General features: G+C 37.1%; 1 protein-coding gene across 1 annotated transcript; it reads left to right on the top strand.

Moving 5' to 3' along the window:
• The first annotated feature begins 3,801 nt into the window (after positions 1-3,801).
• Positions 3,802-18,103, top strand: LOC131596959 (uncharacterized). The gene is made up of 5 exons (XM_058869683.1): positions 3,802-4,633; positions 15,575-16,165; positions 16,268-16,486; positions 16,586-17,371; positions 17,526-18,103. The coding sequence occupies exons 1-5, from the start codon at positions 3,802-3,804 to the stop codon at positions 18,101-18,103; spliced, it is 3,006 nt and encodes a 1,001-aa protein (XP_058725666.1).
• The last annotated feature ends 233 nt before the right edge of the window (positions 18,104-18,336 follow it).

Below are 18,336 nucleotides of genomic sequence, written 5' to 3'. Positions count from 1 at the left end.
AAAACATAATTATGCAAATAATTATACAAATAATTAAAACTTAAAGAGAAAATTATTCAAAATATGTACGAAATTAGTTTATAATATATAAACAATATTTAACATAAGGAACAATTTTTTTTTATGATTTTTGATTGGTTAGAATAATTAAAAAAGCAAATATATAAATATATACTAATTAATTATGCAAATATTGAAATTTTGAAGAAAAATAAAATATTTTTATTTCAGAAAATAATATATTATTTTAGAAGTCTAAAAATATTTTTTGTGTATTTTTTGGATTTTTAAAACTATTTTTAATTAATTTAACAAAGAAATTAAAATAAAATAGAAAATAAAAATAGAAATAAAAGGGATACTTATCCTGTGTGGAAATTAATGAAGGAGTATGGTGTGGTGAGAGATCTGGCACGTTGGATCTGATTGGAAATGAATCAGAGGGCTCAGATTTTGAGGAGCATGACAAAAGCATAGACAGCGCAACACAGGATCCAAGAATTTGAATAAAAGCTGGCGCGCGCATTCTGGCCAACCAGAGCCTGCCACGCCTTCATCTTCTTCCTCTCTCCGTTGCTATAGGCTCTGCAACCGTAGGTAAAGCCTTTAGTGACGGTTTTCGTCCGTAGCTACAAGACCTGCACATGTCAAAATTTCATACAAGCAATATAAATTACTTAGGAGACCATGGTTAAGCTTAAAATCGTCCCCTGAGTTCAAATATGTCATTGGTTTCTCCTAATTTTGCCTAAATCAGAGGATCCCAAATTTTAGCTTAAGAACCCTAAAATGGTATCTTCGTGTGTAAGCATCTAAAACTCAATTAAAGCTCCAGAAATGATCTACACACCACACCAAGTGCAAATATATGTCTACATCGTGTTAGATATGCTTAGGTTATGAGACACGAGTCAGTTTTAGTTTGGATGAATCGAGACCTGTAGCGTTCGATTCAAGGAGTTTCAGAGCTTGCAAATGATCTGGATATGTTCAGTGAAGCTCAAGGAACGTGTTTGAGTGTTTAGTTTGAATGGAAAGTGACTTAAATTTGGAATTCGAATTTCAAAATTCTTTGAATATTTTGAGAGATTACAAGTGTGTTACAAGCAAGAGTTTTGCTCTCTATCTCTGTCTCTATTTGTTACTGAAGTGCTATAGCCTATTTATAAGCATTAGAGTGCTTAGAAACTAAGCCAAAAGCATTGATGAGTTTTTTGGAATCTTGACTTTTTCAACATTGGTAGCTTTGTCTTTAAGCCACCATGGCTTGATTTTCTTCTTCTCCTCTGCTGTACTTTGCTTTGGGACAGAGTTGAATGAGTCTTGCTTGGAATACAAGCTATTCTTTATCCATTTCATTTTCTTTTTTAATTTTAATCTTAAAATAAGATAAAATTATGCCAAAAATAGATAAAAAATGATGTGGGCTTAGTCTTGGTCGTGGGAGGCCCATATCATCATGGAAATGATGTTTGAATGCTGAAAACTTGGCCCCATTTGGAAAAAATGCAATTTTGAACAATGTTGGTTTCATGCATTTTCCAAAATTTAGCCAACTTTAACAAGGTGTAAATCCCTCAATTTTTGTCATATGAAGGAGATCTTACACTTTTTGGAAACCTCAAAGAGTCCTCTAACCAATGCCTTTGGTCTCATGTCAAAATGATTTTTGAAGCTCCTTGTGTGTCCTTTTGAAAAAAGTGTCTTTTTGTTGACTTTGAAAATGACCTGTAATGTCTTTGGTCATATTTTTCAAATGGTGAATCCAATGACCATGGGATCAATGGCATTTGAAAGATAATTGAATTTCCTTCAAAACAAGCTTTGGTTTGAATTTTTTGGATGAAGGATGAGAGAGTTATGATCAGTCAAAGTTGAGTTGACTTTCCAGGCAAAAACCCTAATTTTGAATCTTAGGGTTTTGTTGATTTTTGATCTTTCCTTGATGAATTATGATCATCCAATGATCAAATGATGAATCCTTTGACAAAATATGGACTTTGACAAAAAAATTCATTTTTGACTGTCTGTTGACTTTTTTGGTCAAACGGGTCGTCTGTTGACTGTTTGAGCTGCTGACGGTGCGTCTGAGTGAATTGAAGTTTGAAAATTTGTCTGATGGTACTTTGAGATATATGGATGTATATGAAATCCATTTGAGCTCTCAAAAACTTGTTGCCCCTGTAAAAACAAGAAAAACCCTGATTAGGGACTGTTTGTGTAGGAGACAGTTAAGCGTACCTGATTTTTGTGCAGTGTTGAGTCTCTACTAATCATGTGATATTCAGAAGACTTCTTGAACAAAAATCTTGGAATTTTGAATTGTGAAAGATTGATTTGATTGATGGTACAAAACACTGAGAATTGTACTGCCAGCAGTTTGGCTGTCAACTGACTGTTCAGGTATTGATGTAGCAGTTAGAGTGAAAATTCAACAGTCAAAGTTAATTTTCTTTTTTGTTGTTTTTGTTTTATGTTTTATGAGAAAGATGAAAGTTTATTTACATGACTTGTTAAAAACACAGACATAATAAATAACTAATATTTACGGTATGCGGGCAAAATTACCGATAATAACCCTGAAAATCATTTAATGCACAGAAATAGGAATATTTGACTGGCAGAAAACACACAAAATATTATCTTAGTAATTAAGCAATATTATGACAAATAGTACAACATTTAATACTGACGGTACAAATATCACATACTATATTGAACAGTACGACGAATAAACGGTACATTTAAGAAATAAGAAATACGGCAAATTTTAAGAATGACGATTAATGACCCATGCTATGAACAATAACATGTAGATGATTGGGAGCATAACCATTGCAGGTCCACACTCCTCAGGACTATGCAGGCAGAAGAAAGTCATGATCACCGTAGCAATGGTGATGACTGCAAGAGACAGTGTCTCTATCCATTTTGCCATTCTTGTTAGGGAAGAAGAGAAGATGGATTATGAAGTGGAATTTTGAGAAAGGAATTAGAATTTGATGTGAGATTTTATGGAAGAATGAGAGGTATTTATTGAATGGAAAGAAGGATAGAGACGTTGGGGAATAGTGTGATTCCGTACAAAAGGAAAATTTGAGTGGAAGTAAGATTTGAAAGAAAGTGGAGATAGTGTTGGGAAAAAAGAGAGATTTGATTTTTGAAAAAGAGATTTGAAAGATTTTTGAAAATAATGGAATATAGTACAAAAATTAGTGGGAAACAAAAGATAGTAATAATCTACTTGTTACCAGTACAGTCTGAGTTTCCTGATTCTGCGCCTGCAAAAAGATTTAACTCTGTACCAATTGTGTCAGTACCATTTATCTGTAAATAAATAAATATCATGTGTGAAGTAATAAACAGTATTTGGTGTTTGCGTAAGAATAAATTCAACTGCAAGCCAAATTACTGTATAAGAAAAATTCTAAAAACTAAGTATTTCATATGTCAGGATATTTGTTGAAATAAAAATCCATGATTATATGAGACCCTTAATTTTCAGATTGGAGTTTCCTTGAAAAATATGTGGGCAAATTTTGGGGTATAACACAGGGCAACCTCCGCAATATGCTCAATTATACATCTATGACACGGACAATGAAGTTGAACACAGAATAAAATGTTTCAAGTAAGCATGCTCAGACATAATTACACAATTGTTTTATAAAAATATTATGTTAAACTATTTATTCATGGCTGCGAAAAATAAACAGGGACAACAAAGGCATCGAGCGACCGGTTGTCAAAAAGCTCAAGATGATGTTAGATCAGCACAATGTTCATGCCAAAGCTTTTAGAATGGCAAGGGATGTTTTAAGGACAAATTCTTTCACAGATTTAAAACTCAGGCTTATTTCTGATAGATCCGAAGATGGCCGTGTTTACAACAAACCTACTGTCTCAGAAGTGGCTGCACTCATTGTGGGAGACATTGATTCTGCTGATAAAAGGGACATCTTAATTCAGCGCCGCAATGGTGGTTTGCAACGAATAGATGAGTTTCACCCAGCATATTTGGCTTATCAGTATCCTCTTATATTTCCTTATGGGGAAGATGGTTACAGGAAAAATATAATGCACAGATATCGCCATGAAACTGAGGTCACTAAGAGAAACCGTCAAAGCATTAAGGATTGGTTTTCTTACCGGTTACAACAACGTCGCAAAGAGGCAAAAACACTACTTTACTCAAGACGCCTATTTCAACAATTCTTAGTCGACGGCTATGCTATGATGGAATCCGAACGACTGAATTGGTTGAGAGATAATCAGTCGAAATTAAGAGTGGGCAAATATAATAATTTGGCCGCTCAAACTGATTGCGATACAAGAAATGAACACCAAAAGCGAGGAAAACGAGTTGTTCTGCCATCAACATTTGTTGGTAGCAAGAGATATATGGATCAACTATATTTTGACGGTATGGCCATTTCAAGTCAATTGGGATTCCCTGATTTATTTGTTACTTTTACCTGCAACCCAAATTGGCCTGAAATTAAAAGAGCATTGTCAGGCACAGGTCTACAACCCCATGATAGGCCAGATATCATTTCAAAAGTTTTCAAAATAAAGTTTGATACCCTCATGGATGATATTACAAAACACCATGTCGTGGGAAAAGTGATTGCATGTAAGTTGTTTCATTTAATTATACTACTTTTCAATCATGTGTCTGTGTAGTACCAAAATATTACATCGAACTAACTTTCAATTTAATAGATATGTACACCATCGAATTCCAAAAGCGCGGATTGCCACATGCTCACATCTTGATATTCCTACACCCTAAGAGCAAATACCCAACACCATCTGACATAGACAAGATCATTTCTGCTGAAATTCCCGACCCGACTGTTCATCCCAATTTATACAAATTGGTTAGGGCACATATGATGCATGGACCCTGTGGGCTTGCTCGCGTGACCTCACAATGTATGAAGAATGGACGATGTTCTAAATACTACCCCAAAAAGTTTATTGAAGACACTATTGTTGATGCAGAGGGATATCCGCTGTATAGGAGAAGATCAAAAACCTTCACTATTGAAAAAAATGGTATCACCTTGGACAACAGACATGTGGTTGCATATAATACCAGATTTCTTATGAAATACCAGGCACATATAAACATGGAATGGTGTAATCAGAGTACTTCCATAAAATATCTTTTCAAATATATCAATAAAGGCTATGACAGAATAACAGCAGCAGTTTCAACAAATAGCAATCAACCTGTTGATGAGATCCAACAATATCTCGACTGCAGAGGATAGAAAAACACTTAGAAAGGGGGGGGGTTTGAATAAGTGTAGCTTTAAAAACTTGACAGATAAAAATAAATTGCACAGTTATTTTTATCCTGGTTCGTTGTTAACTAAACTACTCCAGTCCACCCCCGCAGAGATGATTTACCTCAACTGAGGATTTAATCCACTAATCGCACGGATTACAATGGTTCTCCACTTAGTCAGCAACTAAGTCTTCCAGAGTCTTCTGATCACACACTGATCACTCCAGGAACAACTGCTTAGATACCCTCTAAGACTTTTCTAGAGTATACTGATCCACACGATCACTCTAGTTACAACCTGCTTAGATCACTTCTAAGACTTCCTAGAGTATTCTGATCCACACGATCACTCTAGTTCCTTACAACTTAATGTAATCAATCTAAGAGTATTACAAATGCTTCTTAAAAGCGATAATCACAACTGTGATATTTCTCTTAATCGTTTAAGCTTAATCTCACTAATATATTACAACAGCAATGTAGTGAGCTTTGATGAAGATGAAGATTCTGAGCTTTGAATTTGAACAGCGTTTCAGCAAGTTAATTTGAGTTGTTTTGTTCAGGATCGTTAACCTTGCTTCTCATCAGAAATTCATATTTATAGGCGTTGGAGAAGATGACCGTTGAATGCATTTAATGCTTTGCGTGTTCCGTACAGCATCGCATTTAATGTTATACGCTTTTGTCAACTACCTCGAGCCTTGTTCACGCTGTGTCTACTGACGTAGCCTAGAATAGCTTTTAACGTTCCTTTTGTCAGTCAGCGTAGCTTGCCACTTGTACTTCCTTCTGATCTGATGTTTGTGAATACAACGTTTGAATATCATCAGAGTCAAACAGCTTGGTGCATAGCATCTTCTGATCTTCTGACCTTGAAGTGCTTCTGAGCGTGATACCATCAGAACTTCAGTGCTTCTGTTCTCTTGTTCTTCTGATGCTTCCATAGACCCATGTTCTGATACTGCTTCGACCATCTTCTGATGTCTTGCCAGACCATGTTCTGATGTTGCATGCTGAACCCTTGAGACAAAGCTTCTGAGCGCTGAATTATGCGTACTCTTTATATATTTCCTGAAAAGGAAATTGCAATGGATTATAGTACCATATAATCTTAAGCAAAATTCATATTATTGTTATCATCAAAACTAAGATAATTGATCAGAACAAATCTTGTTCTAACAATCTCCCCCTTTTTGATGATGACAAAAACATATATAAATGATATGAATTTGCGATCAGAAAGAACAGACGGCAAAGACAAATTACACAGCTATAGCATAAGCATATGAATATGTCTCCCCCTGAGATTAACAATCTCCCCCTGAGATAAATAATCTCCCCCTGAAATAAATACTCGAAGAACTTTAATAAAAGACTTCCCTGATTATTTCGGTAGAGACGATCATATAAGCTTCTGTCTTTAGAGAATTCATAGCTTCTGACTTCTGCTTCCATTGGACAGCTTCAGAACTAGAATTTCTTTAGATTCCTAGAACACTCACAGCTTCTGATTCCTGCTTCCATCTAGGACAGCTTCAGAACTTGAATTTCTTTGATCTTCTGAACATTCACAGCTTCTGATTTCTGCTTCCATTTAGGACAGCTTCAGAACTTGAGTTTTCTGGATCTTTTAGAACATTCACAGCTTCTGATTTCTGCTTCCCTCGGATAGCTTCAGAGCTTTAATTTCTACCAACATCACTTCATGCTAGATTTGTATCAGAACATTGTTGAATGTACCAGAGCATCATCTGAGCATCTCTACATCCTGAAATGTTACAGAACAAAAACTAAACGACAAAAGTCAGCATGAACGAGTCAGAACATAAAATGTATATTTGAACACATGATATGTATCAGAGCCATATAGGCTAAAATAATGTATCAGAGCAAATAGAATTTTGTCAGAGTAAATAGACAAATATAGATCAAATTCTATTTTCTTTCTTGCTTCTGATTTCTGAAGCTTGACAGCACTCGGCTTGCTTCAGTTTCCATGGTTTTGCTTCTTGTGTTTGCTTTGAAGATTCTCTTTACTTCTTTATACCTGCAAAACACTTAAACCATATAGAACTTGCAGTTCTTGTTAGTAAATGTGTGGGAGCTTTACCCAGCAAGAGCTTTACCCAGCAACTGATAGATTAATCAAATCATTTATCATTTATCTTCTCCCCCTTTTTGTCATAACATCAAAAAGAATATTTCAAAAGATTCAGATGAATAAAACGACAAATAAAATTACTGGAATGTAAATCAAGGAAATAGATAATCAAACGAAGGATTACAGGAGAGGAATGCAGGAAAACAGATGCAACAAGGAAAGAAAACTACAAAGACCAAAAGACTAAGATCCTAGCCTACGCAAAATCCGCGCCAGAACATCATGAATCCCGTCAGTGCTTGTAGCTTGCCTTGTCATGAAGGAGCGAAACTCAGCATTGGCTGCTTCTTGCGCGTCCAAGCGAGAAGCCAGCAAAGCTTGATTCTGATGAAGAGTTTCCAAGGTCTCCATCAGAGCTGAGGTTTCACCAGAAGAAGAGGCACCAGTATTTCTGCCAAGAGGCACATCAATCTCAGCAGGGTGATTTTCTGGGAGATCTACAGCTTGTGCATCTACCATTTCCTCATCTGAGTCTGACTCAGAAGTAGCCTTAGCATATTCTGGTTCAGGCAGCTCAGAAGTTCCATCTTCCAACGCTTGAAGAATAGCTGCTAGGTTTGTTGGAGGAGTAGGACCAGCAACTTCAGCACGATAAACCACTACTGGAAAGACCATGTGAGGTGCTTTTTCAGAAGGGTTCATTCTGAACCAGTTGAACAGCCACTGAAAATCTCCAGTCAGCACAGGAAACCATGGTCTCCACACCACGATGTCTCTGCAGAGATTTTCTTCTTCCAACTCATCTGCTGGCATCTTCCTTTCAAGAACACTTCTGTTCCTGATGAGATGGTGATGGCTGCTCTCACCATCTTCCAACCGGAGACCACGAACACCAGGAGCTTCAGACATAATCCTTCTCTGAGTGTCTGTAGCCTTATCCAGAAAATCCTGACGAAAGGTATTCCAAAGGTTGTTTGTAGCATACTCATCCAGATGATTAAGGTGAGCAGCACCCAGAATCTCCAACCAGCCATTTACATCAGCATGTAAAAGCTCCAGATATGATTGAGTGGTAGGGGTTGGAGGGTTGACAGTGAACCTTGAGTCGGGAAGAACAACACTATAGGGATTAGGTGTTCTGGTGGGAAAAGGGTGTGAGAGAGATGAAGAAATATCTGATGGAAGGGTTGAAGGGGAGGAGATATCAGATGGTGAAGAAGGTGGTTCCGAGAGGATGAATGAGGAGGAAGAGGTGGTGGAGGTCTTTGAAGAGGGAGGTGATTGAGGGGAACCGTCAAGAGGTTGATACACTTTGAGAGGGTCATAGGAGATCCTTACTCTTTTTGGTTTGGTTTCTGGTTCAGCAGTTGCCTTTCTCTTTTGTTTCCGATCATTATCTTGATTCCCAGAGCTTGACGATGGATTCATGATGAAGTTGCAGATATTGGAAACTGCTAGGGTTTATGATATGAATGTAAAGAGAGAGAACGAAAAAGAAACTGTATGCAAAGTGAGAGAAATATAAGAGGGAAAAGAAACGTTTGAAGAATATAAAAAGAAAACTGAAAGGGAGTTAATGATGAAAAGCATTTAATGTTACGTGACATGAGGAGAGATAATAAAGACAAAAGACGTGATTTGCACAGTTACCTAAGTAGACGTCCCCTCAACTGCACGCACGCTTGTCCAGGAGTAGTGAACACGTGTTTACCATCTGGATAGCCAGTTACAGCTGTTTTGCTTTAAAAGAGATTCTGAATCAACTTAGACAATGAAACGTTAGTAATAACCGAATCATAATTTCTAAAAGATTTCAATCAGAACTTCTGATAAAAAAGATTCCACATTCATTTCAGAAGATACTCATACATGAGAACTTCTCATCTTCTCATTCTGGGCATAAATCCATACTGATGTTTTTCAGAATGAACTTAAACCTATCTTCAGCCAGGGGTTTTGTAAAGATATCAGCCCATTGATGGTCTGTATCAACAAAGTTTAAAGATATAACACCCTTCTGAACATAGTCCCTTATGAAATGATGTTTAATCTCAATATGTTTAGCTTTTGAATGAAGAATAGGATTCTTAGATAAACATATAGCAGAAGTATTATCACAGAATATAGGAATGTTACTCTCAAATATCTGATAATCTTCTAGCTGACTCTTCATCCAGAGCATCTGTGTACTACAACCAGCAGCAGCGACATATTCTGCTTCTGTTGTTGATAGAGCAATAGTTGCTTGCTTCTTGCTGTACCAGGAGATCAAATGTCTTCCAAGAAATTGGCAACTTCCTGAAGTACTTTTTCTTTCAATTCTGTCTCCAGCATAATCAGCATCGCAGAATCCTACTAAGTTGTATTCTTTAGATTTTCTGTAAACTAAGCCAACATTAGTAGTACCTTTCAGATACCTTAGAATTCTCTTAACAGCAGTTAAATGAGATTCTCTAGGATCTGATTGGAATCTAGCACACAAACAAACACTGAACAAAATGTCAGGTCTAGAAGCAGTCAGATATAGAAGAGATCCGATCATACCTCTGTATAACTTCTGATCTACCTTCTTACTTACCTCATCCTTACCTAGGATGCATGTTGGATGCATAGGAGTTTTGGCTTCTTTGCAGTCTAGAAGATTAAACTTCTTCAGAAGTTCCTTCACATACTTGGTTTGGTGAACATACGTTCCTTCTGATGTTTGATTTATTTGTATTCCAAGGAAATACTTGAGTTCTCCCATCATGCTCATTTCAAACTCAGCCTGCATAGACTCAGCAAACTCCTTTCCAAGTGTAGCATTAGATGTTCCAAAAATAATATCATCTACATATATTTGACAAATTAAAATATCCCTTTTAAAGGTTTTACAAAAGAGAGTGGTGTCCACTTTTCCTCTAGTGAAACCATTATCCAGAAGGAAAGAACTTAAGCGTTCATACCAAGCTCTGGGAGCTTGTTTCAATCCATATAACGATTTCTTTAATTTAAAAACATGATTAGGAGACATAGAGTCTTCAAAACCAGGAGGTTGATGGACATAAACTTCTTCATCTATATAACCATTTAAGAAGGCACTCTTAACATCCATTTGATAGAGAGTGATGTTATGTTGAGTGGCAAATGAAATTAATAGACGAATAGATTCTAACCTGGCCACTGGTGCAAAGGTTTCTGTATAGTCAATCCCTTCTTGCTGACTGTAACCCTGAGCCACCAGTCTGGCTTTGTTCCTTACCACTTCGCCTTTCTCACTGAGCTTGTTTCTGAAGACCCATTTTGTACCGATTATATTGAATCCATCTGGTCTAGGAACAAGATCCCAAACATCATTCCTTGTAAACTGATTCAATTTTTCTTGCATAGCAATTATCCAGTCTGGATCTTCTAGAGCATGATCAACAGAAGTTGGCTCGATCAAAGATACAAGACCTAATTGACAATCTGCATTGTTCTTAAGGAATGCTCTTGTTCTGATTGGATCATCCTTCTTTCCAAGAATGACATCTTCTGAATGACCAGAGATGAGTCTGGATGATCTTCTGACAGATGGTTCTTCAGATATGCTTAGATTCTCCAGAGAAGCTGATACTTGATCTTCCGATTCTTTGCTTCTGAGAAGCTCTGCTTCTGATGCGTTGCTTCTTGGCTCAACAACTTCTGATATATCAATATCATAATCTGCAAAATTATCAAACTGCTTTGGTTTTTCAGAACCAAGCTTATCATCAAACCTGATATTGATTGATTCTTCTACAATCAATGTTTCAGTATTGTATACTCTGTAGCCTTTTGAGCGTTCAGAATATCCAAGAAGGAAACATTTTTGTGCTTTGGAATCAAACTTACCAAGATGATCTTTAGTGTTCAGAATAAAGCATACACATCCAAAAGGATGGAAATATGAAATGTTGGGCTTTCTATTCTTCCACAATTCATAGGGAGTCTTATTTAGAATAGGTCTGATAGAGATTCTATTCTGAATATAGCATGCAGTGTTTATTGCTTCTGCCCAGAAGTGCTTAGCCATATTGGTTTCATTGATCATGGTTCTGGCCATTTCTTGCAGAGTCCTATTCTTTCGTTCTACAACCCCATTTTGCTGTGGAGTTCTAGGACAAGAGAAATCATAGGCAATACCATTTTCTTTGAAGAATTCTTCAAAGGATCTGTTCTCAAATTCACCACCATGATCACTTCTGACCTTTATGATTTTACACTCTTTTTCAGATTGAATCTGAATGCAGAAATCAAAGAACACTGAATGAGTCTCATCCTTGTGTTTCAAGAATTTCACCCATGTCCAGCGGCTATAATCATCTACGATGACTAATCCATATTTCTTCCCTCTGACAGATGCTGTTTTGACTGGGCCAAACAGATCAATGTGCAAGAGTTCTAATGGCCTTGAGGTAGAAACAACATTCTTGGACTTGAATGCAGGTTTGGAGAACTTGCCCTTCTGACATGCTTCACAAAGAGCATCTGATTTGAATTTCAGATTAGGGAGTCCTCTGACCAGATTCAGTTTGTTAATCTGAGAAATCTTTCTCAAACTAGCATGACCTGATCTTCTGTGCCAGACCCACTACTCTTCAGAAACAGACATAAGACAAGTCACCTTCTGACTCATAAGATCTTGCAGATCTGTCTTATAAATGTTGTTCTTCCTCTTGCCTGTAAATAGGATTGAGCCATCCTTCTGATTTACAACCTTGCAAGACTCTTGATTAAAGATTATATCATAACCATTGTCACTCAATTGACTGATAGATAAGAGGTTATGTGTTAACCCTTCTACAAGAAGTACATTAGAAATGGAAGGAGAGTTACCAGACTTTATAGTTCCAGAGCCAATTATCTTGCCCTTCTGAACTCCTCCAAACTTGACTTCTCCTCCAGACTTAAGCACCAGGTCTTGGAACATAGACCATCTTCCTGTCATGTGTCGTGAGCATCCAGAGTCCAGGTACCATGACATGTTGTGCTTTGTCCTTTTTGCAGTCAAGGATATCTGCAATAGGAATAATCTTATCCTTAGGTACCCATATCTTTTTGGGTCCTTTCTTGTTAGATTTTCTCAAGTTCTGATTGAACTTGGGTTTAACATTGTAAGCAATAGGAGGAACAGCATGATAATTTTTAATGTGAGTTTCATGATATTTCCTAGGTTGTGTCACATGCTTTTTGGTGTGTGTTATGTGAAAACTTTGAGCATGTGAAGTGTGCCTAATATCATGGGAGTGGCCATACTTGAACTGATCATACAATGGCTTGTATGTGAGTTTCATTTCATCAACAGGTTCAAGTTTGTATGGGGTTTCACCCTCAAAACCAATGCCAACTCTTTTGTTTCCAGACACAGCATATATCATAGAAGCTAGCTGACTTCTGCCAATACTTCTAGATAAGAACTTCCTGAAACTTAAATCATATTCTTTCAGAATATGGTTTAGACTAGGAGTAGATTTTTCTGAATCAGAAGGAGATCCAACATTATTGGATAATTTTAAAAGTTTTTCTTTTAATTCAGAATTTTCCAACTCAAGCTTCTTTGTTTCAAATTCAAATAGCTTTTTCAGCTTTCTGTATTTGAGACTGATCTGAGACTTGAGTTCCAGAAGTTCAGTTAGACCGGAAACTAACTCATCTCTAGTAAGTTCAGAAAATACCTCTTCAGAATCTGATTCTGATGTAGATTCTGATCCGTCATCTTCTGTCGCCATCAGCGCACAGTTGGCCTGCTCATCTTCAGAGTCTGAATCATCTTCTGACTCATCCCAGGTTGCCATAAGACTTTTCTTCTTATGAAATTTCTTCTTGGGATTTTCCTTCTGAAGATTTGGACATTCATTTTTGAAGTGTCCAGGCTCATTGCATTCATAGCACATGACTTTCTTCTTGTCAAATCTTCTGTCATCATAAGATTCTCCACGTTCAAGTTTCTTTGAACTTCTGAAGCCTCTGAACTTCCTTTGCTTGGTCTTCCAGAGTTGATTTAGCCTTCTGGAGATCAGGGACAGTTCATCTTCTTCTTCAGATTCTGATTCTTCAGGATCTTCTTCTCTAGCCTGAAAAGCGTTAGTGCATTTCTTGATATTGGATTTTAATGCAATAGACTTACCTTTCTTTTGAGGCTCATTTGCGTCCAGCTCTATTTCATGACTTCTCAAGGCACTGATAAGCTCTTCCAGAGAAACTTCATTCAGATTCTTTGCAATCTTGAATGCAGTCACCATAGGACCCCATCTTCTGGGTAAGCTTCTGATAATCTTCTTCACGTGATCAGCCTTGGTGTATCCTTTGTCAAGAACTCTCAATCCAGCAGTAAGAGTTTGAAATCTTGAAAACATCTTTTCAATGTCTTCATCATCCTCCATCTTGAAGGCTTCATACTTCTGGATTAAAGCTAGAGCTTTAGTCTCCTTGACTTGAGCATTTCCTTCATGAGTCATTTTCAAGGACTCATATATGTCATAGGCCGTTTCCCTGTTAGATATCTTCTCATACTCAGCATGAGAGATAGCATTCAGCAAAACAGTTCTGCATTTATGATGATTCCTGAAAAGCTTTTTCTGATCATCATTCATTTCTTGCCTTGTCAGCTTTACGCCTCTGGCATTTACTGGATGTTTGTAACCATCCATCAGAAGATCCCATAGATCACCATCTAGACCCAGAAAGTAACTTTCCAGTTTATCTTTCCAGTATTCAAAGTTTTCACCATCAAATACCGGCGGTCTAGTATAACCATTGTTACCGTTGTATTGCTCAGCAGAGCCAGATGTAGATGCAGGTGTAGACTTTTCACTTTCATCAACCATCTTTTACTGAAGCGTTTTTCTCTTCCTGAATCTTTTCTAAACACGGTTAAGTGCTTGCACCTTAGAACCGGCGCTCTGATGCCAATTGAAGGATAGAAAAACACTTAGAAAGGGGGGGTTTGAATAAGTGTAGCTTTAAAAACTTGACAGATAAAAATAAATTGCACAGTTATTTTTATCCTGGTTCGTTGTTAACTAAACTACTCCAGTCCACCCCCGCAGAGATGATTTACCTCAACTGAGGATTTAATCCACTAATCGCACGGATTACAATGGTTCTCCACTTAGTCAGCAACTAAGTCTTCCAGAGTCTTCTGATCACACACTGATCACTCCAGGAACAACTGCTTAGATACCCTCTAAGACTTTTCTAGAGTATACTGATCCACACGATCACTCTAGTTACAACCTGCTTAGATCACTTCTAAGACTTCCTAGAGTATTCTGATCCACACGATCACTCTAGTTCCTTACAACTTAATGTAATCAATCTAAGAGTATTACAAATGCTTCTTAAAAGCGATAATCACAACTGTGATATTTCTCTTAATCGTTTAAGCTTAATCTCACTAATATATTACAACAGCAATGTAGTGAGCTTTGATGAAGATGAAGATTCTGAGCTTTGAATTTGAACAGCGTTTCAGCAAGTTAATTTGAGTTGTTTTGTTCAGGATCGTTAACCTTGCTTCTCATCAGAACTTCATATTTATAGGCGTTGGAGAAGATGACCGTTGAATGCATTTAATGCTTTGCGTGTTCCGTACAGCATCGCATTTAATGTTATACGCTTTTGTCAACTACCTCGAGCCTTGTTCACGCTGTGTCTACTGACGTAGCCTAGAATAGCTTTTAACGTTCCTTTTGTCAGTCAGCGTAGCTTGCCACTTGTACTTCCTTCTGATCTGATGTTTGTGAATACAACGTTTGAATATCATCAGAGTCAAACAGCTTGGTGCATAGCATCTTCTGATCTTCTGACCTTGAAGTGCTTCTGAGCGTGATACCATCAGAACTTCAGTGCTTCTGTTCTCTTGTTCTTCTGATGCTTCCATAGACCCATGTTCTGATACTGCTTCGACCATCTTCTGATGTCTTGCCAGACCATGTTCTGATGTTGCATGCTGAACCCTTGAGACAAAGCTTCTGAGCGCTGAATTATGCGTACTCTTTATATATTTCCTGAAAAGGAAATTGCAATGGATTATAGTACCATATAATCTTAAGCAAAATTCATATTATTGTTATCATCAAAACTAAGATAATTGATCAGAACAAATCTTGTTCTAACATGTCTCACCCAGTGAAGCATGCTGGCGCATTTACTCTTACAATATTCATGGCAAAAACCAGCTGTGGAACGTATGTTCTATCATTTGGTTGGGGAGAAACCTATATACTATACAGATTATGCACGCATGGAAAATGTGCTGGAAACTGCAAGTGTGACTGAATCAATGTTTACTGCATGGCTGGTAGCAAATGCTAAATATGAAGAGGCACAAACATTAACTTATGGTCAGTTTGTCTCAAAGTTTGTTTACCACAAAAAAAAGAGAGAATGGAAACCGCGGAAAAAAGGCTTCACCATTGGACGTCTCATATGGGTTCCGCCAACAACTGGTGAACTGTTTTACCTGCGCATGATGTTGACGGTGGCAAAAGGACCAACAACATATGAGGAAATCAGGACCGTGGATAACATTCAGTATGATACATTCAAAGATGCATGCTTTGCAATGGGATTTCTTGAAGACGACAAAGAATACATAGCTGCTATAAAGGAGGCAAGTCATTGGGGGACTGGTCATTTTCTTCGAAAACTGTTTGTTATCATGCTTTTGTCTGGTGCTGTTAATCGCCCTGCACATGTTTGGGAACAAACTTGGCTCCTATTATCTGATGGTGTCTTACATACACAAAGAGCATTGGCTGCTAATCCAGGTTTGTTAGAAATAATAAAATAGCAAACAAAACAATTTGTTAATAACAACCTACAGATGACTTACCAACAGTATTATAACTCAATTTCTCATATCAATGCAGAATTGGACCTCACACAAGAAGAGTTACAAAATTTGACTTTAATAGAAATTGAGAAACTGCTTCAGGCAAATAGAAGGACACTAAAGGATTTTAGTCCTATTCCATATCCGGATGCTTATGTTCTTGAACAGTTGGGAAACAGGCTCATATATGATGAGCGTAATTATGATACAGCATCAATGAACTCAGAATTTGAAAATCTATTTGCTGCTTTTACAGGTAACTATTGCGTCAATTAAATTCATTTTATTTTACGCTTTGAAATTCTATGAATCAATTATTCTAACACCGTTCTACAATCAATATTATGTTCCTAAGATGAGCAAAGAAGTATTTATGAAAAAATCATCCACGCTGTGGAGTCTCAAAAACCTGCGGTTTTCTTCCTTCATGGTTATGGTGGTACCGGAAAAACATATATGTGGAGAACACTCGCAGCTGCATTAAGATCAAAACACGATATATGTTTAACTGTTGCAACTAGCGGTATAGCATCATTGTTACTTCCAGGAGGTAGAACTGCACATTCAAAGTTCAGGATACCGGTACCAACTATGGACAATTCTACTTGCAAGGTTGAATTCAACGATGATGTCGCAGACATGTTACGACAGACAAAGCTTATAATATGGGATGAGGCACCAATGGCGCATAAGTATGCAATAGAATCGCTTGACAGAACTTTGAAAGATGTTATGAGTGCAGACAAAAATTCAACTGATGTATTCGGTGGAAAGGTTGTTGTTTTCGGGGGCGATTTCAGACAGATTTTACCTGTCGTCCCCAGAGGCAGTCGTTCCGATATTGTACACTGTGCCATAAATGCATCTTACATATGGCATTCAGTTGAGGTATTAACATTGACAAGAAACATGCGGCTACGAACAGGATCAACACAGACTGACAAAAATGAGATAGCACAGTTTTCAGATTGGCTTTTAAGAATAGGAGAGGGCCGAATATCTGAGCCTAATGACGACACCGCCGAAATCAACATACCACCTGATATTCTGATAACAGAATTTGATGATCCAATCGTGGCCATTGTCAATAGCACATACCCTGATTTCATAAATAATTTCCAATGTGTAGATTACCTTAAAAGTCGAGCGATACTTCCTCTACACTGCAGATTGTTGATCAGATCAATGACCATATACTTAGCTTGATGCCAGGTTAAGCAACAAAAATATATAATTTAATGGATTATATTAATCTAATTTTTGCTTTTACTAATTCTGTTTGGTCAACAATGTAGGAGAGATTCGTGACTACTACAGCGCAAATTCAGTTGACAAGTCTGAGATTCATGACCCAGCAGTAGTTGATATCCTCACACCAGAATTTCTAAGTTCCCTCCGAACATCAGGATTGCCAAACCATCACTTAAAACTAAAGGTTGGGACACCTATAATGCTCATGAGAAATATAGATCAGGCTGAAGGTTTATGTAACGGCACAAGGCTGTGTATAACAAAGATGGCAGCCCATGTACTGGAGGCTTCAATAATGGGTGGTAAAGGTATGGGAAATTTGGTTTACATACCTCGAATGGACATGTCACCATCCCAATCACCATGGCCATTCAAACTGAATAGGAGACAGTTCCCTATTATAGTTTCCTATTCTATGACAATTAACAAATCACAGGGACAGTCATTGGATAACGTTGGTTTGTACTTACCGAAAGATGTATTCACACATGGCCAGATTTATGTCGCATTGTCAAGAGTAACAACAAAAAAGGGAATCAAAATACTGATACATGATGAAGAAAAGAAATTCAGGGAGAAAACTACAAATGTTGTGTATAAAGAAGTTTTTAACAATGTCTAAGTTTTTAGAATTGATCAGAGTAAATCTGTAACAGCGGTAATCTATATTAATAACAGCATATTAGTATTGCAAGTAACTGCTGTAATATATATTACTAACAGCATATTAGCAATGTAAGTAACAGAAATAATATATATATAGCATAACATCTAAATACCAAAATCTTATATATTAATATAAAGGTGGACCTAAGTCCACCAGAAAATTACAAAAAGTTAAACACTTAGATATTT

This window comes from Vicia villosa, linkage group LG4 (genome assembly GCF_029867415.1).
Source record: "Vicia villosa cultivar HV-30 ecotype Madison, WI linkage group LG4, Vvil1.0, whole genome shotgun sequence".
Classification (NCBI taxonomy): domain Eukaryota; kingdom Viridiplantae; phylum Streptophyta; class Magnoliopsida; order Fabales; family Fabaceae; genus Vicia; species Vicia villosa.
Note: the sequence above shows the minus strand (reverse complement) of the source record. Positions and strands in the feature narration are given on the sequence as shown.

Bases quoted from the DNA above. Each gene is read 5' to 3' on its own strand.
- LOC131596959 (XM_058869683.1), top strand. From the start codon at position 3,802: ATGGCAAGGGATGTTTTAAGGACAAATTCTTTCACAGATTTAAAACTC. The intron at 16,166-16,267 runs GTTTGTTAGAAA...ATATCAATGCAG, and splicing joins AGCATTGGCTGCTAATCCAG to AATTGGACCTCACACAAGAA. The intron at 16,487-16,585 runs GTAACTATTGCG...TATGTTCCTAAG, and splicing joins TCTATTTGCTGCTTTTACAG to ATGAGCAAAGAAGTATTTAT.